Raw genomic sequence first — 25,764 nt, forward strand, 5'->3', positions numbered from 1 at the left:
ACGACACTACCCATGTGCCATTGCAACTACACCATCCAATTTCAGTAAGACCACAGTGTCGTTTCACTAAGATTGTAATGCCTGTTCTCCGAGCATTATCTGCAAGAAAATGTGGTCAAATAGAATTCTAAACTTTTGACAGTTAACAATGACCCTTACTGAATCAATTTCAATGTCAGAAAACATGCGCAAAGAAAAACAAATTGTCTGCATCTACCATAAGAACCTTTATTAGGCCCCTGCAGGGACCATCAGAGGGGTATATATAAAGTAGTATCAACGAGTTAACTTAGATACGTATTTTTGGTTGTTGAGTCAGTTAGACTATGCACATTTCAAGGTTATCTTTCAGGCAGGCTTGTATAAATCATGTAAGAATCAAGTTTAATTTACTACATTAATGATGTCATGACCAAAATATAGACAAGAACGGCATCATGCTCAGGCGCAAGCGCGAAAGGGGATACAAACCGGATGCTTATCGAGCATTGAGTTTTCCCTGGCACGAGCTGCGTGACTTGTACATGGAATACAATCGTACAACTTCATTATTCTCCTAAACGCAAATTTCGGTGCTCCATCTATGTCCAGCTGACAAACGCTTGTCATGAGAATTGTCGTCAGATTTGTAGGGCAGCATCAATATTTGAAGGCGGATGAAGAGGAATCACACGTAATAACCGACACTCTTGCTACAACGTTAGCTAACTATCTGGGCAGCTAGGAAGCCTGTAACGTTAATATGTTGTTGGAAGTTTTGCAAGGAACAGAAGCGGGAGGATTCATTTTGATACAAGGTAAATATACTCGCTGATGGTAAACTCGTAATTGTTTTCAGAACCACAGACATTAGCTAACTGACTTGCTTTTTTTTTGCCTTTGCGTTACTTTGACAGATTCTGTGAATTACTGTGGTCGACACCTCCTGAAAAGCTGCATCAATACAGCACTTAAACGGTAAATAACTTACCCGTGACATGAACATTTCCGCTGTTATCTAGTTCGTATTCATTTAGTTTGTTGTGCGCTAATGTCATACCAATAAATTGTGTTTCAGGGAAGAAGTGGTCCATGTATTGGGGTTTGAAGTTAGTCAAGAGGAACTCAATGATGGACTCGACAGAACATCTGCACAGAGGTGACTATAAACAAATAAGAAACTCCCTTTAGATGGGAGTCAACACTACTAGCAGATTTCTTGAGATCAAGCGTTAACTTGCTCATGTTTTCCCCGACTTTGAATATAGGCTGCACTTTCACAATGCCTACTCTGACCCTCTCGGCTGGACCGGTAATTCACCGTTTACGGTCCACCAGTTTACCCTAGAGGACATCGGCACTCTTCTCAAACAAACACCTCAGGCCAAAGCAGTGACACTTGTCATTGACTCTCTGTCATGGATTTTGAGGCATCACGACCCTGCTGCTATCTGCCAGAAACTTCAGGCTCTCAAAAAAGGTTTGTCATGGTATTTATAAACACTGTCTTTCTGACTTGACCAGCTCCGTTTTATTTCAGCGCTGCAGAAAGAGGTTAGCTAAGTTTCTCCAATTGCATCTATATTGATGCCATGTTGTACATTGAAGTCAGTGAAATTGTTAGGCTCCGGTTCAGTTCAGGCTCCGGTTCAGTTCAGGCTCCACTTTATTCACTCGTCTTTAGGTGGAGTTGTGAGAGCTGTAATTGGTCTGCTGCACTCAGACCTGCATCAGCGAGGCACTGTGGGAAGCATATGCCACTTGGCTACCTCAGTCATCACTGTGGCCCCAGGGACCAGAGGACTAGGGGCCTTCGCCAAAATAACAAGACGCACCAAGTCGGGCAAGCTTATGCAAGATGTAAGAACAGTGGAGCATGGAGTGCTGCTAGTTTGAATTGAAGAATTTAACTGTCTTAGCCATTTTCTGCTGATTTGAAGTGTTGTGTGTCTGTTAACAGGAGGAGATATTCAGCATCAATGAGGACCTGACAGTTACAATACAGAGCAAACGCAGTCATCCTGGAAGCACACCGATGAATACAGACGAATCTGAGGTAGCACACCTGTATTGATTCCTGACATGCACAATGTGAGAATGATAAGGAAAAAGCCAATGGTATTGTATTATTCTCTTGTTTTCCCCAGGTGGATCCGACAGCCAACCTGACCTTTAACCTGCGCCTGTCTGATACACAGAGAGAGGCCAAAGAAAAACTGCCGCTTCCCTTCGTCTTCAGTAAAGAGAAGTGAGATTTTGTTTTCTGCCATGCCTTTTCTATCCATGCTGTCTTGCTACTGTCTGGGGTGTTTTATCGAACTCTCCCCATTTATCTTCTTCCAGGAAGTCAGCACTTCTGCACCCGGGCACCGGTTCAGGACGGATCCTTTACGAGCCTGATGCCAATGATGATTATGACCAGGAGGATCCTGATGACGACCTTGATGTCTAGAGGACAGGCTACTAGCCATGTAGAGCACAGCTCCTTGCAGTTAATGCCACTTTTGGACATTTTACATGCCGGAAACCACAATAATAGCCTGCGTTCCTGCCTGAGATATTTATTTTACTTTCCCAGACGAGATTTAAATGAAAGTTTAACAAAATACCAGGCTTACCGAATGCCAGTTTTTGCAGTGGAGGAAGTTTATTAGGGTGGAGTCTGTAAGTATAGGAGATATATTGCTTGTTACAACAATCAATTCAGGAAAATTTCAGCGGAGGACAGAATGACGCTGAGATCAGATGCCTACAGCCTACGACAGGTCTCTGTTTAAATAAAGGCTACTGTTTTGCAGTTTGACTGTATCTTTTCTAACAATTTAGTTATTCTTTTGTAATGAAAATCCCTATACTATCACATTTGTAATGTCTCAAATTGACACCTTTTTTTACAGAATGCTTACAGTTTCTACTGCAAACCACTGGTGTGTGAGCTTGAGTCTGTGGCCCTATTGTTCGGTTCTACGCATGTCTAGTCAGACCCAACACATTAGCCACATGAACTCGCATAGACTTATGAATAATGATCAAATAGTTCCTGTAGTTTGTTGCTACTTTTAGGCCTTTAAAGGAGCAACTGAGTTCTTGTGATGGCCCTCAACGATGCAAGTGTATACCAACTTAATAATGGTCAATAAAAGCGTGGCCCTGGTCTACTCTAAAAACAATCAACAACATCACTGGCATGGAATAGTCAGCAATGAATATACATGAATACAACTTGAATAGCTTGGCTGGACTTCTACGTCATCATCAACGATGACAATATTAAACAACACAATGCTTATTGGGAGTGGCAGGTAGCCTAGTGGTTAGAGCGTTGGGCCAGTAATGCAAAGGTTGCTGGATTGAATCCCCGAGCTGCCAAAGTAAACATTTATCGTTCTGCCCCTGAACAAGGCAGTTAACCCAGTAGGGTGTCATTGTAAATAAGAATTTGTTCTAAACTGAATTGCCTAGTCAAATAAAGGTAAAATAAAAAAAGATTATCTGTGTATTTCACCATGTTTATTCAGGGTAATAATTGCAGGTGAATAGTGGGGAACTGCCACTGAGAATAAGGCAGGACAAACTTGCATTAGTGTACTGGTTGAGGTTGAAAGGGAGTTCAGAAGGATATCCAGCGGTAACTGCAACTGGGGAATGTTGGGAGCAAGGAATGGGTAAGCAGAGGGTGTACAGGTGGACAATCGGCCAGAAGGTGGTAGAATTATGGACTGGGAGAGAGATAGGGTGACAATTGTGTTGGGCAACGTTCCTCTGTGGCTGCTTCCAAAACCAAGTGTAGATGTGGTTATGAATGGGGTGAGGATGTGAGACACATAGATAATCGGTTTAAAAAAGTTTTACGGATATTTATTGCTTCAAAGGATCCAGTCAGTTGTAGTGTGGGGGGCAGGGGTGTATGTCCCAGATTTCAATGTTAGTGTATGTAAGCGGTTAACTGATTATGTGTCAGTGTATGCGGCCGAGTTTATGGCCTTGACTTTAGGTGTGAGATGGGTGGAGGAGGTGAAACCACTTAAGACAGGCAGGTTGGATATGGGAGACTTGTTTGCTTAGCATTTGATTTGTTAGTGGAGATGATGTTGCTGTTAATGGGATTGGAGAGGATGAGAGTGGTGGTAAGCTTTTGCTTGGTTCCCGCCCATGTGGGTGTGAAGGGTAATGAGAAGACCGATGTGGTGCCTAATAGTGTTGCGAGGAGAGGGGGTAGATATTCAGGTCCCACTGGGCCGCCGGGAAGTCCTTAATCCAGGCAAAAAGGCTTGATCTTTGGTAAAGGGAGTGGGATGTTAGTAGTAAGGGGAGGCAATTTTATCATATGTACCGGTCAGTAAAGGAAGAAGTGGGGAGTATTGGATACAGGACAGAGGAAGTTGTGGAGAGTAGACTACGGTTTGGGCACACAGGTTTGAATGCCATGTTGTGGATAATAGGGAGACATGAAACCAATCTGTGTGATGACTGTTTAGTGGAGGAAACGGTGGAGAATGTGTTGATATTTTGTGAACTGTATGACGTAGACAGGGAGAGATTGTGTGAAAGGGTTAGAGAGGCTGGACGGGGTTGGGGTTTGCATGGTGTAGTGGGGGGAGGGAAGTGGTGTCTAAGGTTCTATTTCACTTTCCTAAGTGGAACAGGACTAATGAGGAGAATTTAATGTAGGTAGGCTGTAACACGCCACATACTCCAGTACAGTAGGTGGCGGTGTTTGGCCCTTAAAAGTTGTGATCCACCAACTCAAACCAATCACACATAACCAAAACACATTTTTAGAATCCGGAGAGACACATAAAGTATATTACGCTATAGACAAGTTACATTTTGAAAAATACTGTACACACTTCTTTGCTAATTTGGTATTTATATATTTTGGGATGTTATATAATATTGTAAATCAATTTTAAAAATAATGATTTTTTTTTTATCCCATTAACTTTTTTTATGAATGAATTTTTTTCCCAATAAAATCAAGAAATTCAAAATCCAATCAAATTGTATTGGTCACATACCAATATTTAGCAGATGTCATTGCCGGTGTAGCAAAATGCTTGTGTTCCTATCTCCAACAGTGCAGTAGTATCTAACAATTCATAACAATACACACAAATCTAAAATTAAAATAATGTATATAAGAAATGAATAAATATTAGATTGCGCAATGTTGGCGTGACATTGACTAAAATACAGTAGAATAGAATACAGTATATACAGTTGAAGTCAGAAGTTTACGTACACTTATGTTGGAGTCATTTAAAACTTGTTTTTCAACCACTCAACAAATGTCTTGTTAACAAACTATAGTTTTGGCAAGTTGGTAAGGACATCTATTTTGTGCATGACACAAGTAATTTTTTCCAACAATTGTTTACAGACAGATTATTTCACTTATAATTCACTGTATCACTATTCCATTGGATCAGAAGCTAACATACACTAAGTTGACTGTGCCTTTAAACAGCTTGGAAAATTCCAGAAAATTATGTCATGGCTTTAGAAGCTTCTGATAAACTAATTGACATGATTTGAGTAAATTGGAGGTGTACCTGTGGATGTATTTCAAGGCCTACCTTCAAACTCAGTGCCTCTTTGCTTGACATCATGGGAAAATCAAAAGAAATCAAAAAAATTGTACCCCTCGACACGTCTGGTTCATTCTTGGGAGCAATTTCCAAATGCCTGAAGGTACCACATTCATCTGTACAAACAATAGTACGCAAGTATAAACACCATGCGACCACGCAGCCGTCATACCGCTCAGGAAGGAGATACGTTCTGTCTCCTAGAGATGAACGTACTTTGGTGCGAAAAGTGCAAATCAATCCCAGAACAACAGCAAAGGATCTTGTGACGATGCTGGAGGAAACAGGTACAAAGTATCTATTTCCACAGTAAAACGAGTCCTACATCGACATAACCTGAAAGAAGCCACTGCTCCAAAACCGCCATAGAAAAGCCAGACTACGGTTTGCAACTGCACATGGGTACAAAGATCGTACTTTTTGGAGAAATGTCCTCTGATCTGATGAAACAAAAATAGAACTGTTTGACATAATGACCATCGTTATGTTTGGAGGAAAAAGGGGGAGGCTTGCAAGCCGAAGAACACCATCCCAACCATGAAGCACGGGAGTGGCAGCATCATGTTGTGGGGGTGCTTTGCTGCAGGAGGGACTGGTGCACTTCACAAAATAGACAGCATCATGAGGATGGAAAATTATGTGGATATATTGAAGCAATATCTCAAGACATCAGTCAGAAATAAAAGCTGAAATAAATCTCTCTACTATTATTCTGACATTTCACATTCTTAAAATCAATAACATTTCAATTAAATATATTTATAAAGCCCTTCTTACATCAGCTGATGTCACAAAGTGCTGTACATAAACCCAGCCTAAAACTCCAAACAGCAAGCAATGCAGGTGTAGAAGCACGGTGGCTAGGAAAAACTCCCTAGAAAGGCCAGAACCTAGTAAGAAACCTAGAGAGGAACCAGGCTATGAGGGGTGGCCAGTCCTCTTCTGGCTGTGCCGGGTGGAGATTGTAACAGGACATGGCCAAGATGTTCAAATGTTCATAGATGACCAGCAGGGTCAGATAATAATAACCACAGTGGTTGTCGAGGGTGCAACAGGTCAGCACCTCAGGAGTAAATGTCAGTTGGCTTTTCATAGCAGATCATTCAGAGTATCTCTACCACTCCTGCTGTCTCTAGAGAGTTGAAAACAGCAGGTCTGGGACAGGTAGCACGTCCGGTGAATAGGTCAGGGTTCCATAGCCGCAGGCAGAACAGTGGAAACTGGAGCAGCAGCAGGGCCAGCTGGCCTGAGGACAACAAAGAGTCATCAGGCCAGGTAGTCCTGAGGCACGGTCCTAGGGCTCACGTCCTCCGAAAGAAAGAAAAAGAGAGAAAGAGAGAGAGAATTAGATGGAGCATACTTAAATTCACACAAGACGCCGGATAAGACAGGAGAAATACTCCAGATATAACAGACTGACCCTAGCCCCCCGACACATAAACTACTGCAGCATAAATACTGGAGGCTGAGACAGGAGAGGTCGGGAGACACTGTGGCCCCATCCAATGATACCCCCGGACAGGGCCAAACAGGCAGGACATAACCCCACCCACTTTGCCAATGCACAGCCCCCACACCACTAGAGGGATATCTTCAACCACCAATTTACCATCCTGAGACAAGGCCGAGTATAAACCACAAAGATCACAACCCAAGGGGGGGTGATCCTAACTGACCTAAGACAGGCAATTTTTACTTGGATTAAATGTCAGGAATTGTGAAAAACTGAGTTTAAATGTATTTGGCTAAGGTGTATGTAAACTTCCGACTTCAACTGTATATACAGTACCAGTCAAACGTTTGGACACACCTACTCATTCAAGGGTTTTTCTTTATTTGTACATTGTAGAATAATAGTGAAGACATCAAAACTATGAAATAACACATATGGAACCATGTAGTAACCAAAAAAGGGTTAAACAAATCAAAATATATTTTAGATTTTAGATTCTTCATAGCAGCCACCCTTTGCCTTGATGACAGCTTTGCACACTCTTGGCATTCTCACAATCAGCTTCACCTGCAATGCTTTTCCAACAGCCTTGAAGGAGTTCCCACATATGCTGAGCACTCGTTGGCTGCTTTTCCTTCAACTGTAATCCAACTCATCTTAAACCATCTCAATTGGGTTGAGGTCAGGTAATTGTGTAGGCCAGGTCATCACCATCACTCTCCTTCTTGGTCAAATAGCCCTTACACAGCCTGTAAGGGCTTTATATTTCCATACTTGTACAAAACATTTCACTATGTAAACAATCACAATATAAATGCTCTAGAATGACATTTTCCAATTCACAAAAGCTACATTAATTACATATTTAGAAATAAGACTATTACAAGGATAACATCTGTGAAGGATCATGTAAGAGACTTCTCTGACTTGATAATTTAGCAAAAATGTGTGTGGATTAGTCCACCCACACTGCCATTTCATATCAAATGAAGATGCCCACCGAAAATTTGCAGCAGCGGTAAACTTGCTGTTAATAATTTCTCGGACTAAATCGTCGTTACATTTCTTATTCAATATATTGATGCCATTAATTTATACACTATCACTGTAACTTAGTGCATGTAATGATCGATCTATCAGTTGTAACGATTCAATTGGGAATAGCTTTCATTAAAATGTCATCTTCCTTACACAACATAACAAAGTTAGATTTGGCTAAACATTCATTGTAAGTATAAAGATTACCATTGTAATTTATAAGCTGAATATTCACAAAGATGTTATTGGAAAACCAATTGTGAATTTTTTATTTTATTTCTATATTTAATATCACTATTATTGTAAATAAAACATTTGTGTGGAGAGAAGTTGTGCTTGTATAACAAGGACCAGCTGTAACGAGTTTCGTCTTCATACGAAGGAGAGTCGGACCAAAATGCAGCGTGTGGTTTACGATCCATGTTTATTAATAATACGAAACACGAATCTCCAATACAATACTACAAAACAAAACGTAACGAAAACCTAAACAGCCTATCTGGTGAAAAACACATAGACAGGAACAATCACCCACAAACACACAGTGAAACCCAGGCTACCTAAATATGGTTCCCAATCAGAGACAATGACGAACACCTGCCTCTGACTGAGAACCATATCAGGCTGAACATAGAAATAGACAAACAAGACATGAAACATAGAATACCCACTCAGATCACACCCTGACCAATCAAAACATAGAAAATACAAAGTAAACTATGGTCAGGGCGTGACACCAGCACATTACAGGTTGTTTATGAAATTTGACTAACTTAACAGGAAGTTTACCCACAGCATTAGGGCATTGGAGTAAAAAATGAAGCCCCACAATATTCTGGAAAATAAAATGTGGTATTATATTCAAAAGACTAAGGTTTTTGAGATACCTTTTAACCCAGTTCACTTTTGTAGTCTGGTTAAACAGCATAAAATCTAAAACATTAAGACCACCATCATACATCTTGTTGGAAATTACATCCTTCCTGACCTTGTCTGGCTTATTTTTCCCAATATTAATGCATGATAATTGGTCGAGAGTGGTACACATAGATTTACGAATCTCTTAATTAAGATGTAAAAATATAAAAAGCTCGAGATAAACCCTCCGCCTTTGACAACAGAACTCTAACCCGAAGAGAAAAATCTCTCGTCAACTATGATCATTTTTTATATTTTTATATATATATATTCAATTAAGCGATGTACATGAATTGCTTTCATTTCGTTAGTATTTCGTGTAATTTTGACACCTAAGTAGGTTACTACATATTTGACAGCAATTTCACATATTCTAGTAGTCACTGCATCTTTAAGTGCGCAAATTTCACATTTTACAATACCAAATTTTACCCTTGAGATTATTGCTCTACTGTATGTATAGCTTCTGGAACCTGATTTTAATTACTTAAAAATGTACTGCTCGTTCACTTTTTGTTTGTCTGCTTTCCACGGGGACGTGCTGCGCGCAACCGTCAGTTTCGAATCGGTTTGAGAATACTTTTCTCCCCGCGGAAGTGACGGCAAGGCGGCTCGCAGTTCGATTCCGGATTTGCTATAGACTGCAAGCAGTTTTCATGTTGACGTTTGTTTGTTTTCCATCATTATTTTTCTTCAGATACCACGGAGCAAATACGCGCACGAATTACTGCTTTCAAATTGCAATGGCCGAAAGTTTTTTGTTATTTTAGTCAAGGGTTCAATCAAGGTGGTGGTCAGCCTACCGAGCGAGCTAGCTACTAGCTTGTCAGCGAGACGAGCTGCGTGGTATATTCTGACCGTAGCTAGCCAGATTGGCATTGGATAGCAGTCATCGTGCTAGAGTAACTAGCTACTTCTGTTTTAGCTATTGTTTTTATAACACAATTATTCTGCTACACAATGCCAATGCATTCCAATCGATGAGAGTTGTGCAGCAAGCGTGCAGAGGCTCTCACACGTTTGCTTGGTCTAGTTTGGTTGATTTGGACGCATTTGGTTCGTTTTGGAGAGGTTGTAGCGAAAGTATACCGATTCGACTCTTCGAAGCCTAGGCCGAACCAAATTGGTCAACTTTGTTGAGAGGGCTGGCTTGTAGTCCCTTCAATATCCTGTTCCTGTGTGGGTTCCCCGTGTGGTCGCCGACATGCTGAAGACCCGACAGTGTCTACTTGGCATCCGCACTTTCCTAGGTGTAACGTCCAGAATATGGGGCTTCTTCTTATACATTCTCAGGAAGCACCTACGCACGGTAAGCATTACCACAGATAGAACAAGGGTTAGGTATAAAACATCTTTGACATTATTATTGTGAAGTAGTTAAACCAACTCACTCCTCGATTCTCACGGTATTTTTGCTATGTCTGGAGAGTGGGTCCAATGATTTATACAACAAAAATAAACCGAACATGTAACAATTTCAAAGATCAGTCAATTTAAATAAATGCATTAGACCATAATCTATGGATTTCACGACTGGGAATACATTTGAGTCTGTTGGTCACATATACCTTTAAAAAAGTTAGGGGAGTGGATCAGAAAACCAATCTGTTTCTGGTGTGACCACCATATGCCTCTTTCATCATGACATCTCCTTTGCATAGAGTTCATCAGGCTGTTGATTGTGGAATGTTGTCCCACTCCTCGTCAATGGTTGTGCGAAGTTGCTGGATATTGGCCGGTGCTGGAACACTGTCATACAACTCGATCCAGAGCATCCCAAATATGCTCAATGAGTGACATTTTGGTGAGTATGCAGGCTATGGAAGAACTGGGACATTTTCAACTTCCAGGAATTATGTACAAGCATGGGGCTTGGCATTATCATGCTGAAACATGAGGTGATGGCAAAGGAGGAAGGGCTTGACAATGGGCCTCAGAATCTGGTCACGGTATCTCTATGCATTGAAATTACAATAAACTGATAAAATGCAGTTGTATTCATGGTACATAGCTTGTGCCTGCCCATACCATAACCCCACTGCCACCATGGGGCACTCTGTTCACAACGTTGACGGTAGCAAACCGCTCGCCCACACAGCACCACACACGCTGTCTGCCATCTGACCGGTACAGTTGAAACCGGGATTAGTCCGTGAAGTGCACACTTCTCCAACTAGTGGCCATCCAAGGTGAGCATTTGCCCACTGAAGTCGATTACAACCCCAAACTGCATTCAGGTCAAGACCCTGGTGAGGATGACGAGCATACAGATGAGCTTCCCTGAGATGGTTTCTGACAGTTTGTGCAAAATTTCTTAGGCTTTACAAGCCCACCATTTCATCAGCTGTTTGGGTGGTTGTTCTCAGACGATCCCGCAGGTGAAGAAGCTGGATGTGGAGGTCCTGGGCTGGCGTGGTTACACGTTGTGAGGCCAGTTGGACGTACATCTGTGGCGTTGTGTGACAAAACTGCACATTTTAGTGGCCTTTTATTGTCCCCAGCACAAGGTGTGCCTGTGTAATGATCATGCTGTTTAATCAGCTTCTTGATATGCCACACCTTGGATTGATTGTCTTGGCAAAGGAGAAATGTACACTAACAGGGATGTAAACACATTTGTGCACAACATTTTAGAGAAGTTTTTTGTGCATATGAAAAATTTCTGGGATCTTTGATTTCAGCTCATGAAACATGGGACCAACCCATTACATGTTGCATTTTATATTCATATCATGCGTCATTGGATGTGTGAGTCTGAGACAGACACGCAACTCGCATATTCAAATGTCTTGGTTACAGCTGTCATAACCCTGTCACAAACCCAAAACACAATCAACCTAAAATTAGAACCAATCATCTCACCAAGAGCACAAGCCTTATCAGAGCCATAGTCTGGAAATGTGCTTCCGGTGGGGCTGTAGGAACCATTGATATAAACACAGACAGAACCTATGCTATGAACTCACACTAACCCTTCTGATTCTGACATTTGTTAATTGAATGCCGCTGCTCATATGTTTGTGGGTTAACTTTTGTAGCCCACTACTGTAGTGTGATGTGAGTGTTAAGGTGACAAAGAAAGGATCTTGTTCAACAGAAGTCTTTGATATATGGACTTGACCCAGAAGACTCTGGTCACCTACTGGTTCACTGATGCTCCTAATATAAACTTGACATTTTGAGGTGTTCAGGGCTCCACCTGTTCAAGTAATGCACAGTCGGATCGGGTGATGCATATTGTTTGTTTATTATATACTGTCTCTAGGCTGTAAACTCAATAATCAAATTATTTAGTTTCCGACTTAGTTTTGCAGCGAGGGAGGGGGAGGTGTTGCGTCTAAGTATGGTGTAATATTAGTTCCAGTTTATTTAGCTTCTGGGTTAACAGAGTCCACATTAGGGCCAAAGGGTGAGGGATTACTGAGCCACAAAGACTACCCTGCTACTGTTCACTCTCACACACACACACGGTTTAGTCAAGCTCCAGTGTTTACGGCTTGTACTGTATTACCTAACAGTGATACATTGTCACTGACCAGAAAGCCTAAGGGCCTAGTCAGTGGGTTGCAGACGCAGTGTTTGGATAGAGATACTCTATGATGTGTGGGGTTAATGTAATACATAATAATTTATTCCACAATGTAGCAACCGGTTACTCCCCTGAACGAGTGGTTTAATGTTAATTCTCTGGAGTATGATATTACAGGTGGTTTTCCCACTCCCAATGACCAAGGTGACGACGGGCCTAGGTGTCTGGCTGAAGCAGGTTGCACATTCATACAATAGAGAGCCTGGTATGCTGTAGCCATGTAGGTCTAGACCAGGGCTCTCCGACCCTGTTCCTGGAGAGATACCCTTCCGTAGGTTTTTGTTCCAGGTTTGAGGGCTGGAGAGTGTTTCCTGGGTTAAGGGGGTGGCATACAGACAACACCCCAGGGGGTACAGAAAGTGGGGCTGTGGGTTCCCCCGTGGGTTCCCCCCATGGCTTCCACCAGCTGCTCATGAACTTGCTATCCCTAGGCCTGGTCAGCCGTGCCAAGCCCCACAGGGCATGAAACGGGCCTGGCAGGGAAGCGCTGTCTAATGGTTTTGGACAGAACAAGTTTTTCTCCGGCCCCAGTCAGTCACCCTGCGGGTCTCCCTTTTCCACTTGGTCCCCTATTCTAGTGACAGCCACGGACAGCTGGGGGAGCTAAATATAGCCCTTATGGAAAACAGGGCCCTGGGGCCACTGCGCCTGAAAACTGTTGAAGAAGCAAGGAGGGAACCATGAATGAATGAATGAATGAATGAATGGAGTGAAGAAAATGGGTGTGAATAATCTGATATTGCTGCCTCTCGTCACATCCTTTCCAACAGGTGTCTCATCTGCACTGACGGGTGTAAGCAAATTCCCAGTAGGCATCCACAATACTACATAGTGCTGACAAGTAAATGCAGCAGGTGTATCCACAACTTTTCAAATGCACACAAGGATAGCAGCATAGGTAGCAGACAATGGAATGACGAGGGCTTTTACTGTAAAGTGGAGTTTGATGCGTTACATCCTCTTGTAATAGTTATCTATAGCTTGGATTGTTTTGACATTTTTAGTCCTGTAACATGGCCAATACCACAGTAACCAAACGTCATCTTCTGTTCTGTTTTCAATTCTTGCATTTTATGCTCACAGATGGACTCTGTCATTGGCTGAGTTTACTATGTTTAATCTCTTTTGGTCTGTCTTTCTTTCTTTCAGGTTATCCAGTACCAGACAGTGCGGTATGACACTTTACCCCTGTCCCCTATCTCCAGAAACAGACTCAGTGAGTATATAGTCCACTTGTCTAAATTTAGTTAAGTCATTGTTCAGTAATGCCTGTAAACCGATCTGCAAAGAAAGAGCTGTAACTTTTTCAGTTATTTTTGTATAAAAACAAATATAGACAAACAAGCAAAGTTAGAAAATATTATCACAAATACAGAACACACACACAAACAAAAATGAAAAATCAACTGGTACAATCTGTAAAAGGAAGCTAGTACAACAAAGTGATGGGCATCTAATGGTATACATATTCAAAGACAACCTACTGTATGTGCATGAAACATGGGTGCTCTCTGGGTACTAGGAGGTCCAAATACTACTGTTTTAAGAGCTTGTCTCAAGAAAGGAAAACGGGGGACTGTGCTTTCACAAATGTGGGTTCGTGGTCCTGTAAATCCATTGTTAATTTCAGTTCTTAGGCTGAAGAGTATGAACGCACCCCAGTCTTTTCAAATGGCTTTTCTGTAGGACAGCCCTGCTCAACTGTCTTATCCTGTGGTGCCTGCAGAAGTGGGTATACTCAAATTGTGCTAAAAAAAAAATCAGAAGCGGGGGGGGGGAAGCTGTTGACAAGCTCTGCTTTCCCATAGTTTATACAATCGGATGTTCTAAGTTCACAACAATGCGTAACTCTCATCCAGAGACCATTTTTTTAGGTCCATGGAAAAACATTTCAAATATAATTTTGGGAGGGTGTAGTTGCCCTTTCATTTAATTGCTCACCTAGCAAGAGACTGTTTTGCTAGCGGTGTTTCTGTACAATGTAGCTAGCCCTACAATTTAGGCTACAGGTGATGGCAGAGTTTGCAAAACAAATGCCCTCCCGATTGATACAAAGACCTACTTTGCAGTCAACATTTAATTGGGAAGGTTTTTTGGGAAATCCTTTTGAATTTAAATCTGAACTGCCATGATGATCGAATTACGCATCGCAAAGATTCAACTAAGATTTAGGACCAAACTTATTGAATAACTGGTTTGCATACCCATTGTTGCCTAAATGAGCATTTACTGGTAGATATAATAGATTGAAACGTCTTTCCTAGCCTTCCGGCTACCGATGTCGTTAAATTCTGTGAGCTGCTCAATGAGAACCAGTTGAGAGCTACATGCTCTTGCTGCCTGATATTCTGCTGAAACTAGATGTGTGCTGCGGGCATGTGGATATATTTCACGTGCTTTGCGATTGTGTAGGATACTTTGCATGATTTCTCTTTTGCGCTATATAATTGATACAGTGTATATACTTGCACTATACTACTGTGATACACATCAGTGGGGATTAAGTAATGTGTGTGTGTGTATACACAATGCCCACTGAAAAAAAATTATATATATACCTATACCTGCATATATAGCCTCCCAATACACCACTGAATATATCGGATACCTTCTGTTGAAGCGTGTGTTCACACAACAAATATGTGAGCACATTGGTGCAAACAAACCATTTTGTCACTTGTGTAAGATGGTAAAATCATCGCTATTACTGTTATGTTATTTTATGGTCTTATAGATTAGACCTAGCATGGTGTGTGTATTAAGTAAGCCATGTTCAAGCTAGAGCGGCCCATAGTGCACACAAGCCTCTCCTGTTTCCGTAGCGCCAGGCAGCTTGATGTACAGTACGCCCCCTGGACAGGACACTAGTCTCTCACAGGGACTTGCCCCCCCAATCTTCTTTATGCTGAGTGCCAAGCAGAGCGGCATCGGGTCCTATTTTTTTTGTGTTGTCTTTGGTATGATTCGACCAGGGAGCGAACCCCCAATCTAACCACAAGGCTAAGTTGGTGAGGTATATATTATCGAACAGGTAATAAGCAGGTGTGTGTTTGGTATTCAGATGCAGTAAAGAGGAAGATTCTTGTGCTGGATCTAGATGAGACGCTGATCCACTCTCACCACGACGGGGTCCTCAGACCCACAGTGAGACCCGGCACACCACCAGACTTCATCCTCAAGGTAAACGCATGCGTGTAGAGAATTGGGAGGGGTGGCCAAACCTGGACCCTCTGGTCCAGAGGCAAGCATGCTGCGCGTACAACCATCTGACCCAAGATGATATTACTCCTAGTCTGTTTCCTCTCTCTTGCAGGTAGTCATTGACAAGCACCCTGTCAGATTCTTTGTACATAAAAGGCCGCACGTCGACTTCTTTTTAGAAGTGGTGAGTAAAAGTTAGCAGTTTTTGTCCTTCGTCAACTATGAGTTCTATTTTGTACGTCAGTAGCTAGGTTCCCATCCAATTGGCGACTGATTTTCATGTGAAGAGTCTAAAATCCTCAAAGAAATGATGCACGTTTTCCCACCAGTGGTGTTTCCACCAAATTGACTTGTAGCTGATTAATATATATATATATATATATATATATTCATTCGATACCTGAACACTTAATGTTCAATGTGTTTACATCGCATTATCAACTTGAGTGATAGTTTTGTCACAAACTGTTGCATTAAATAGCAAATGTGCCTACTCTGGTGTTGACACGTGGCCAACAGCTGGCAGATACAGTGAGGGTAGACTAGTGATGAGGTTATGGCTAAATCAGTCATGCATCGATCACCATGTCACCAGAATCAGACCCTCAATATTTTATTGAAAAGGAGCATCAAGATTACCATGCACTTTCACCACCCTGTAAAGTTCATAATTTATTTAATATGTAGCCTAATAAACTGCATGGTTTCCAGAGTCGTAGTGGGAGGACCACACAACATGTCATCGCGTGACTTGATATGATAGTTTTATAGTAATAATAATTATTTGTGTGTCCCTTACTGGAAATGTCTCAACAAACAGGACAGCATCACCAATTGGTGCATAAATGTGGATACGACAACACATGTGGATACAGTTCGTAATTCAGTTAGTCAATTCTCTGGGGGAGGGGCATCAAGCAGTTATTTATTCAGTTGATTTGTACTGGTGGGAATGAATTATTTCTGGGCTCTGTTGGTTTTGTAAAGATGGACTCTGTGTCGGCGGCCTGATGGTAGGAGCTGGTACTCCTGGTTGAGTGGGTGTGTCAGGTTGGTGGCGGTCTTGCCCTCACCACTCCAAGAACAGCGCTTTCATGTTCTTGAGATGAATTTAATTTACAGCTTTACTACTATTTTGTGTAGTGGGTTTTTATTTGCGATATACCAGGCATTGAAACCGAGAGTAATGTCTGAGCAAAGCATGTGTAGAATATGGTTGTTATTCTTGTTATGCGTTTGTAAGTTCACCTTGGCTATCAACTCTGATTTCAGATCACTCTCATTTGAGTATGGCAGAGTGCAGAATAACTGATGAATTTACGAACACGTAATATGAATATGACTGGAGTCAGTGAACGTCGGCAAAAAACAACATATTGTTGTCATTGGCACAGTTAGTCGCCAACGCTCTAGATAACATGAATACAGCCTAACCAGCTCTGCTAGGGTGAGTAAAATGGTCAGTTGAGGGGTTCTATTAATTGTGTCTGGAAGTAGCTAGCTAACTTTAGCCAGTTAACTTGGGTTCTGACTGTGAGGTCAGAACGCTCGGATCAACCCTACTCCTCGGCCAGAGTGTCCAGTATGCGCTCTGAATGGTCCGAGAGAGAAACGCTCTGAATTTACGAACAGCCTGAGCGCACTCTGGCACTCAAGTACATTTCCGAACACCCTTATTTTCCTCATGAAATAGTCATTTTCCATTTTTGTATATCTGTGTGTTGGCATTCCAGGAGAGTTTTGAGTCAATTATAGTTCAAAGATATTTGTATTGCTCAACTGACACTATTTGTTCTGAGTCAATGTGGATGGGCCCGCAGTCATCTTTTATAGTTTTAAAGTCTTTTCCTTGGGGGGTTTTCACATTAAGAATGTTTTCCTTGCACCATTGGGTGGAGTGTGCTATTTCTATCCTGTAGTCATCCTTGGACCCCTTAATTAGACCAACGATTGCTGTATCTTCTGCGTACTTTACTGTTGCACATTCTGATGGTATTTGGGTGCAATCATTGGTGTAGAGCAGGGGTGGGGAATTTGGGCCACAAAAAAAGTGGCTCGTGGGTCTGAGAATAAAAAATAAAAAACATTGTCTGCGTCCCTAAAATGTTGCCCATCGCTGGTGTAGAGGGTGAACAGAACCGGTGAAAGGACACTGCCCTGGGGTACCCATATATTGGTGGTTAGTGGGTCCGGTGTATTCGCATTGAACCTCACTGTTATGACACAACTGGTGAAAATACCGGATCCAGTTGATTAGAGGCGCAAGTTTTTTTAAAATTTTTTAACCAGTATATCAAGGTGTAATAAGTAGAAGGCAGATGAAAAATCGACAGTTCTGGCATTTATCGGGGTGCATGTAGATTTTATGGAGAAGGAAGAGCAGTCCATCTTTATCTCTGGCCTGGTTTACATGCAAACTGGAATGGGTCCAGTAGGCTCTCCATGTGCTGGAGAATGTGTCCCAGGACAGTGCTCTCCAAGCATTTGATTATCACCAAGGTCAAGGAGATGAGACGATAGTCATTCAGGGATTTTGGATTATTCATTTTAGGAATGTGCATAATGGTTGCAGTTTTCCAGAAAAAAAGGATTCTGTGTATGTCACTGTTGCCATTTACACTCCCTGATAATCAGCACGCTTAGACCATCAAAGCCTGGTGTTTTCCGAAGATTGAGTTTAGAGAGGACGTACTTTTCAGCGATGATTATGGGACTGTCTTTCGGGAGGGGTAAGTAATTTACAGGAAGCCTGTCCGTTGTTTAAAATCTAGGAAAAAGGTGTTTAGGTTCATTGGCTAGGTTGTTGTCATTTGTTTAAGATATTTCCATGCCTCACTTGCTTTGTTATTTTCAAGCGTGTTTTCCATTTTGAGTTTGTAATCCAATTTATTATTTTTTTATCTATTTTAATGTCTCTCTGTATGGATTTCATCAGTTGTCCTTCGCACACATTGCTTTTCACTTTTGGTCAATTAACTGTTTTAGTTACTTAGTTATCCAGGGTTTTGCATTTTTGGAAAAATGTTTAGTGGTCTTTACTAGAATTACAGAGTTAATGCAACAATGTAGCTATGTAGTCAGTAATAGTTCAGTCCTTTTAATGTTTTTGTTCGTGTCACAGAATTTCTTCCAAATGGTTAGCCAAAGCAGCCTTTCAAATATGTCCATATTTGTTTCGGACCAATCCTTCACATACCTTTTTATACAAGGTTCCTCAGATGACATGTTCTGTTTGTAGCTAGGTGAGAGCAAAATGGAATTGCGATCTGAGTCCCCAAGTGGTGCTGTATGCTTTTATAGCAATGCTTGGTACTTAAATAACAGAGCTCTCGTGGTTTTCCATTGCAAGTGTGGCAGGTTACATATTGTTAATAATTGTTTACGGTACAGCCGTTTTAATATCATTGCAGATGAGTTGTTTGGGTGCCTCTGGTGCTACGTTCTCCAATCTCCTGATGAGATCATGGATTATGTCAGCAGCCTTGTCGTAGTTGGCTTTGGTGTGTGTATATATATATATATATAAAAAAAAAAAATTGAGCATTAAGTAAGGCGTTTCTAGCGCCATTTCTCGTACAATTCATTTTACCGACACAAATTATCCCACCATGTAGAAGGAACAAATGACCTGTCGGCATTTAAAAATTGTACCAAAACTTCCTGTTTCCATCACAACTGTTGTGATAAAAAAAGTAAAACAGTTTTTAGTTATACAAGATGACTAACTCGCATAACTGTGGATGGAAATGTGGTTATTGCCAATGATGTTTACCTCTGTTCTGCTTGGCCAGTTCTTTGACTGTAAATGATGGTGTGAGCCTTACATGTATCCCTGGATGTGTGTGTCACCCCTGTCTCCAGGTCAGCCAGTGGTATGAGCTGGTAGTGTTCACAGCCAGTATGGAGATTTATGGCTCGGCAGTGGCAGACAAGCTGGACAACAACCGGAACATCCTGAAACGCAGATACTACAGACAGGTATCACTCTCCCCTTTTCATATGAACACAACTGATTTATGTCCATCCATAGTGACCTAATGTACTCTCTATGGAGATTGATCGATTCTATCGTGTATTTGCAATCTGCTTACATCCTGTGTGTATTTTCCCTGTGTCTGCAGCATTGTACGTTGGATCTAGGTAGCTATATTAAAGACCTGTCAGTAGTACACGACGACCTGTCTAGTATCGTCATCCTGGACAACTCGCCTGGAGCTTACCGGAGCCATCCAGGTGAGACGACACACTCATATGGCGGTCCTGTATGACTCAGTTGGTAGAGCGTGGCGTTTGCAACACCAGGATTGTGTGTTTGATTCCCAGGGCCACCCATAGATAAAATGTATGGATGCATGACTAAGTCTCTTTTGGATAAAATCAAATCCAAGTTTATTTGTCACGTGCGCCGAATACAACAGGTGTTTCACCTTACAGTGAAATGCTTACTTACAGGCTCTAACCAATGGTGCGAGGGGAAAAAAAAGTGTTTGTGTGTGTGTAGGTAAGTAAATAAATAAAACAACAGTAAAAAGAGAAATGAGTAGCAAGGCTATATACAGACACCTGTTAGTCAGGCTTATTGAGATGGTATGAACATGTAGGTATCGTTAGTGACTGCATATATGATGAACAGAGTAGCTGAAGCGTAAAAAGAGGGGTTGGCGGGTGGTGGGACTCAATGCAGATAGCCCGGTTAGCCAATGTGCGGGAGCACTGGTTGGTCAGGCCAAATTAGGTAGTATGTACATGAATGTGTAGTTAAAGTGACTATGCATATAAGATAAACAGAGAGTAGCAGTCCGGGTGACCATTTGGTTACCTGTTCAGGAGTCCTATGGCTTGGGGGTAAATACTATTGAGATGATGCAACCGATGCTCTCGATGTTGCAGCTGTCGAACCTTTTGAGGATCTCGGGACCCATGCCAAATCTTTTTAGTTTCCTGAGGGGGAATAGGCTTTGTCGTGCCCTCTTCACGACTGTCTTGGTGTGTTTTGACCATTCTAGTTTGTTGTTGTGGACACCAAGGAATTTGAAGCTCTTAACCTGCTCCACTACAGCTCCGTCGATGAGGATGGGGACGTGCTCGGTGCTCCTTTTCCTGTAGTCCACAATCATCTCCTTAGTCTTGGTTACATTGAGGGATAGGTTGTTATTCTGGCACCACCCGGCCAGGTCTCTGACCTCCTCCCTAATAGGCTGTCTCGTCGTTGTGTCGTCAGCAAACTTAATGATGGTGTTGGAGTCGTGCCTGGCCATGCAGTCGTGCGTGAACAGGGAGTACAGGAGCGGACTGAGCATGCATCCCTGGGGAGTTCCAGTGTTGAGGATCAGCGTGGCAGATGTGTTGCTACCTACCCTCACCACCTGGGGGCAGCCTGTCAGGAAGTCCAGGATCCAGTTGCAGAGGGAGGTGTTTAGTCCCAGGTTCCTTAGCTTGGTGATGAGCTTTGAGGGTACTATGGTGTTGAACGCTGAGCTGAACCGCATTCTCACATAGGTGTTCCTTTTGTCCAGGTGGGAAAGGGCAGTGTGGAGTGCAATAGAGATTGCATCATCTGTGGATCTGTTTGGGCGGTATGAAAATTGGAGTGGGTCTAGGGTTTCTGGGATAATGGTGTTGATGTGAACCATTACCAGCCTTTCAAAGCACTTCATGGCTACGGACGTGAGTGCTACGGGTCTGTAGTCATTTTAGGCAGGTTGCCTTTGTGTTCTTGGGCACAGGGACTATGGTGGTCTGCTCGAAGCATGTTGGTATTACAGACTCAATCAGGAAAATGTCAGTGAAGACACCTGCCAGTTGGTCTGCAAATGCACGGAGCACACGTCCTGGTAATCCGTCTGGCCACGCAGCCGTTTGTATGTTGACCTGTTTAAAGGTCTTACTCACGTCGGATACGGAGAGCGTGATCACACAGTCGTCCGGAACAGCTGACGCGCTCATGCATGCTTCAGTGTTGCTTGCCTCGAAGCGAGCATAGAAGTGATTTAGCTCGTCTGGTAGGCTCGTGTTACTGGGCAGCACGCGGCTGTGCTTCCCTTTGTAGTCTGTAATAGTTTGCAAGCCCTGCCACATCTGACAAGCCTGGGAGCCATTGTAGTATGATTCAATCTTAGCCCTGTATTGACGCTTTGCCTGCTTGATGGTTCGTCGCAGAGCATAGCGACATTTCTTGTAAGCTTCCGGGTTAAGAGTCCCGCACCTTGAAAGCGGCACCTGTACCCTTTAGCTCAGTGCGAATGTTGCCTGTAATCCATGGCTTCTGGTTGGGGTATGTACGTACAGTCACTGGGGACGACGTCCTCAATTCACTTATTGATAAAGCCAGTGACTGATGTGATGTATTCCTCAATGTCATTGGAAGAATCTCGGAATATGTTCCAGTCTGTGATAGCAAAGCAGTCCTGTAGTTTAGCATCTGCTTCATCTGACCACTTTTTTATAGACCGGGTCATTGGTGCGTCCTGCTTTAATTTTCACTTGTACGCAGGAATCGGGAGGATAAAGTTGTGGTTCGGATTTACCAAATGGAGGGCGAGGGAGAGCTTTGTACACGTCTCTGTGTGTGGAGTACAGGTGATCTAGATTTTTTTCCCCCTCTGGTTGCACATGTTGATAGAGATTTGGTAGAACTGATTTAAGTTTCCCTGCATTAAAGTCTCCGGCCACTAGGAGCGCCGCCTCTGGGTGAGTGGTTTCCTGTTTGCTTATTTCCTTATACAGTTGACTGAGTGCGGTCTTAGTGCCAGCATCTGTCTGTGGTGGTAAACAAACAGCCACAAAAAGTATAGCTGAGAACTCTCTAGGCAAGAGTAGTGGCCTGCAGTTTATCACAATATACTCTACTTCAGGCGAGCAAAATCTAGAGACTTCCTTAGATTTTGTGCACCAGTTGGTGTTTACAAATATGCACAGACCCCCCCCCCCCCCCCCCCCCCCCCCCCCCGCGTGTATCCTGCTAGCTGAATATCCATGTCGTCATTCAGCCACGATTCCGTGAAACATAGGATATTACAGTTTTTGATGTTCCGTTGGTAGGATATTTGTGATCGTACCTCGTCTAGTTTATTGTCCAATGATTGCACGTTGGTGAGTAATATTGACGGTAATGGCAGCTTTCCTAGTCTTCTGCGGGTCCGGACGAGGCATCCGGCTCTTTTCTTCCGTAAGATACGGCTGCAGGAACATTATGTACAAAAAAACACATAATAGCACAATTGGTTAGGAGACCGTAAAACGGCGGCCTTCTCCTTCGGCGTCATTCCTAAAAAGAGCCTGCTAAATGGCATATACTGTATTCTATGCATTTGTATGCTACTGTTCAAAAGTTTGGGGTCACTTAGAAATGTCCTTTTGAAAGAAAAGCACTTTTTAAGTCCATTTTAATATAACATCAAATTAATCAGAAGTACAGTGTAGACATTTAATGTTGTAAATTACTATTGTAGCTGGAAATGGCAGATGTTTTATGGAATATCTACATAGGCCCATTATCAGCAACCATCACTCCTGTGTTTCAATGGCATGTTTTGTTAGCTAATCCAAGTTTATCATTTTAAGACTAATTGATCATTAGAAAATTGCAAAAGGGTTATGTTAGCACAGCTGAAAACCGTTGTCCTGATTTAAAGAATCAATAAAACTTCTTTAGACTAGTTGAGTATCTGGAGCATCAGCATTTGTGGGTTCGATTACAGGCTCAAAATGGCCAGAAACAAACAACTTGCTTCTGGAACTCGTCAGTCTATTCGTGTTCTGAAAAATGCAGGCTATTCCATGCGAGAAATTGCCAAGAAACTGAAGATCTCGTACAAAGCCGTGTACCACTCCCTTCACAGAATAGCTGTCTCTAACCAGAATAGAAAGGAGTGGGAGACTTCGGTGCACAACTGAGCAAGAGGACAAGTACATTAGTGTCTAGTTTGAGAAACAGACACCTCAAGTCCTCAACTGGCAGCTTCATTAACTAGAATGCTAATGGTCTGCAAGGCTAAAATTGCTGCAAATGGAGGATTCTTTAACGAAAGCAATTATCTCAATTAAAAATCATTATTTATAACCTTGTCATCATATTGACTTTTCTATTCATTTTGCAGCTCATTTCATGTATGTTTTCATGGAAAACAAGGACATTTCAAAAGTGACCCCAAACTTTTGAACAGTGGTGCATTTGTATATCATTCTAGGTCATATCCTTGTAGGTGAGCTTAGATAGTTGTTTTTAAACTAAAAAGGTTGTGAAATCAGTTGCATTCAGCTTGCTGGGTATGGGTGGAAGGTTGCCAAGCAGCTCTTGCACGTTTTATGCAAACAAACCACGCACACCAATTCAAATGTTTCCTATAGAAAGTGTGATTAGTCTTGTGACAGGCTTGTGAGAATCAGGGTTTTTTACCTATCAAATATTATGTTTCATAACTCTCCTACTTTTGTCACTCAGAAGTACTCTCCTTTGTTTCCAAATCTCTGTATTTGCCTTTTAGACAATGCAATACCTATCAAGTCCTGGTTCAGTGACCCTAGTGACACAGCACTCCTTAACCTGCTGCCTATGCTAGATGCACTTAGGTGAGTATTTCATGTATTCAGACTGATGGATGAGCATCCTGCACTGTAGCAGTGTTTTTTCCATTTACCTGGTAGCATGAGAAATGTATTACCCTGACAACTGTCTTCTCTCCTAGGTTCACCGCTGACGTCCGGTCCGTCCTCAGTCGAAACCTCCACCAGCACCGGCTCTGGTGATTGGCTTATTCTGCAGGGAGGGTTTGGCTGATTAGCCCTCTTTTTAAACCCCTTCCCCTTGCCGGCTCCCATCGCTCCTCCGTTTCCACGCAGTGGACCTCTCCCCTCACCCCTCTCAGAAGGGGACAGAGGAGAGGAGAGTCGCAGCATAACATGAAACAAGGGATGAACAGAGCGAGATCTGGAAGGCCAGGAAACGACTGGGCCAGCTTTTCTTTTTCTTGTTTTCACTTCTTTATTTGTATATTTTTTTTAACAAAATGGAGTCTCAGCCTTACAGTTCCTGATACTGACTCTGTGTATGTACGCATGGGGCTGCGTTTGTGTACGTTTAGTTGGGCGAATGCTCACATTTGTACGTCTTGCTAAACTTTTGACGTTACAAAAGGAGAAGGAACAGCAAGGCAACGAACGAGACAAGTTTCCACCTTTTGCTTCTTATCCTGGACTCTGCACAACAAAAACAACAGGCAATGGCCTGTAATTTTACACACTCTCTACTTGGTACTGGACTTTACTTCACTTAAGACAGCCAAGAGCAACCAGACAGGAGAAAATGGACGATTTGTTTTGAATGGGGGGGTTTGGGGGAATATAGGCCCTGTCAATCAAGGTCATTCGTGTGTCAGGGGTTACCGCTGATTAAGACGTTCTACATAACAGATCTCTGGATGAATTATAAATCAGTCTAATTTGTTTTATCAAATGACTGACATGATCATGTCTATCTTGGATGTGTTCCCCCAAAAAGGCTTGAAGGATGGACTAAAGAAGTTATGAAAGAAAAGAATGGTTAAAAAAAGACTTATTTGGATGGTGGAACCTCACTCTTTAAATTTCTCATCTTTCAGTTACTGTGATGTGTATCGTATGACCTGGACATCTCCGTTATTGAAAATCTTATGCCTGATACCATTTCAATTTATGAGATTTGCACTTAATTTCTGGATTTTTTTTTCATTTTTCTGCTGCTGATTTGAAGCAGAATGAGCAGCCACCTGAATGTTTTACCTGCTCCCTTGACCGTATTGGTACCATTGTCCGCCACTTCTGTCTTCAATGCCATTTGAACAATTTCAATCTTGTCAAGGCTCCAGTCATGACTGCTTCTTTTTGGTTCAGTCCCCAGGTCTGTGTTACTAATAAAACACTTGTCAGTGTCGACCACTTTCACCTGGTGCTCCTTTTTAATTCACTCTCCCTGGAAAATACTTGAAAGTAAAGTCTGGATTATACTTTTGTGTTAGCTT

General features: G+C 42.3%; 2 protein-coding genes across 3 annotated transcripts; both read left to right on the top strand.

Annotated features, from left to right (window-relative positions):
• Positions 1–453: 453 nt before the first annotated feature.
• LOC139379016 (elongator acetyltransferase complex subunit 5) lies at positions 454–3,149 on the top strand. The gene is made up of 8 exons (XM_071121727.1): positions 454–797; positions 897–957; positions 1,058–1,138; positions 1,248–1,459; positions 1,664–1,839; positions 1,940–2,035; positions 2,127–2,227; positions 2,323–3,149. Exons 1-8 carry the CDS (start codon positions 743–745, stop codon positions 2,429–2,431), a joined length of 891 nt encoding a protein of 296 aa, XP_070977828.1. The 5' UTR covers positions 454–742; the 3' UTR covers positions 2,432–3,149.
• Positions 3,150–9,543: 6,394 nt separating this feature from the next.
• On the top strand, positions 9,544–25,687 carry LOC139379019 (CTD nuclear envelope phosphatase 1A). Of its 2 annotated transcripts, XM_071121733.1 has the most exons (9): positions 9,544–10,285; positions 10,638–10,780; positions 13,715–13,781; positions 15,627–15,745; positions 15,879–15,950; positions 19,628–19,744; positions 19,888–19,999; positions 24,253–24,337; positions 24,454–25,687. In XM_071121733.1, exons 1-9 carry the CDS (start codon positions 10,243–10,245, stop codon positions 24,512–24,514), a joined length of 819 nt encoding a protein of 272 aa, XP_070977834.1. In that variant the 5' UTR covers positions 9,544–10,242; the 3' UTR covers positions 24,515–25,687. The 2 variants fall into 2 exon arrangements, with proteins under 2 accessions (XP_070977834.1, XP_070977835.1); XM_071121734.1 differs by lacking the exon at positions 10,638–10,780 and having other exon boundaries at positions 9,555–10,285.
• Positions 25,688–25,764: the final 77 nt, after the last annotated feature.

This window comes from Oncorhynchus clarkii, chromosome 21, assembly GCF_045791955.1.
Source record: "Oncorhynchus clarkii lewisi isolate Uvic-CL-2024 chromosome 21, UVic_Ocla_1.0, whole genome shotgun sequence".
In the NCBI taxonomy this organism is placed as follows: domain Eukaryota; kingdom Metazoa; phylum Chordata; class Actinopteri; order Salmoniformes; family Salmonidae; genus Oncorhynchus; species Oncorhynchus clarkii.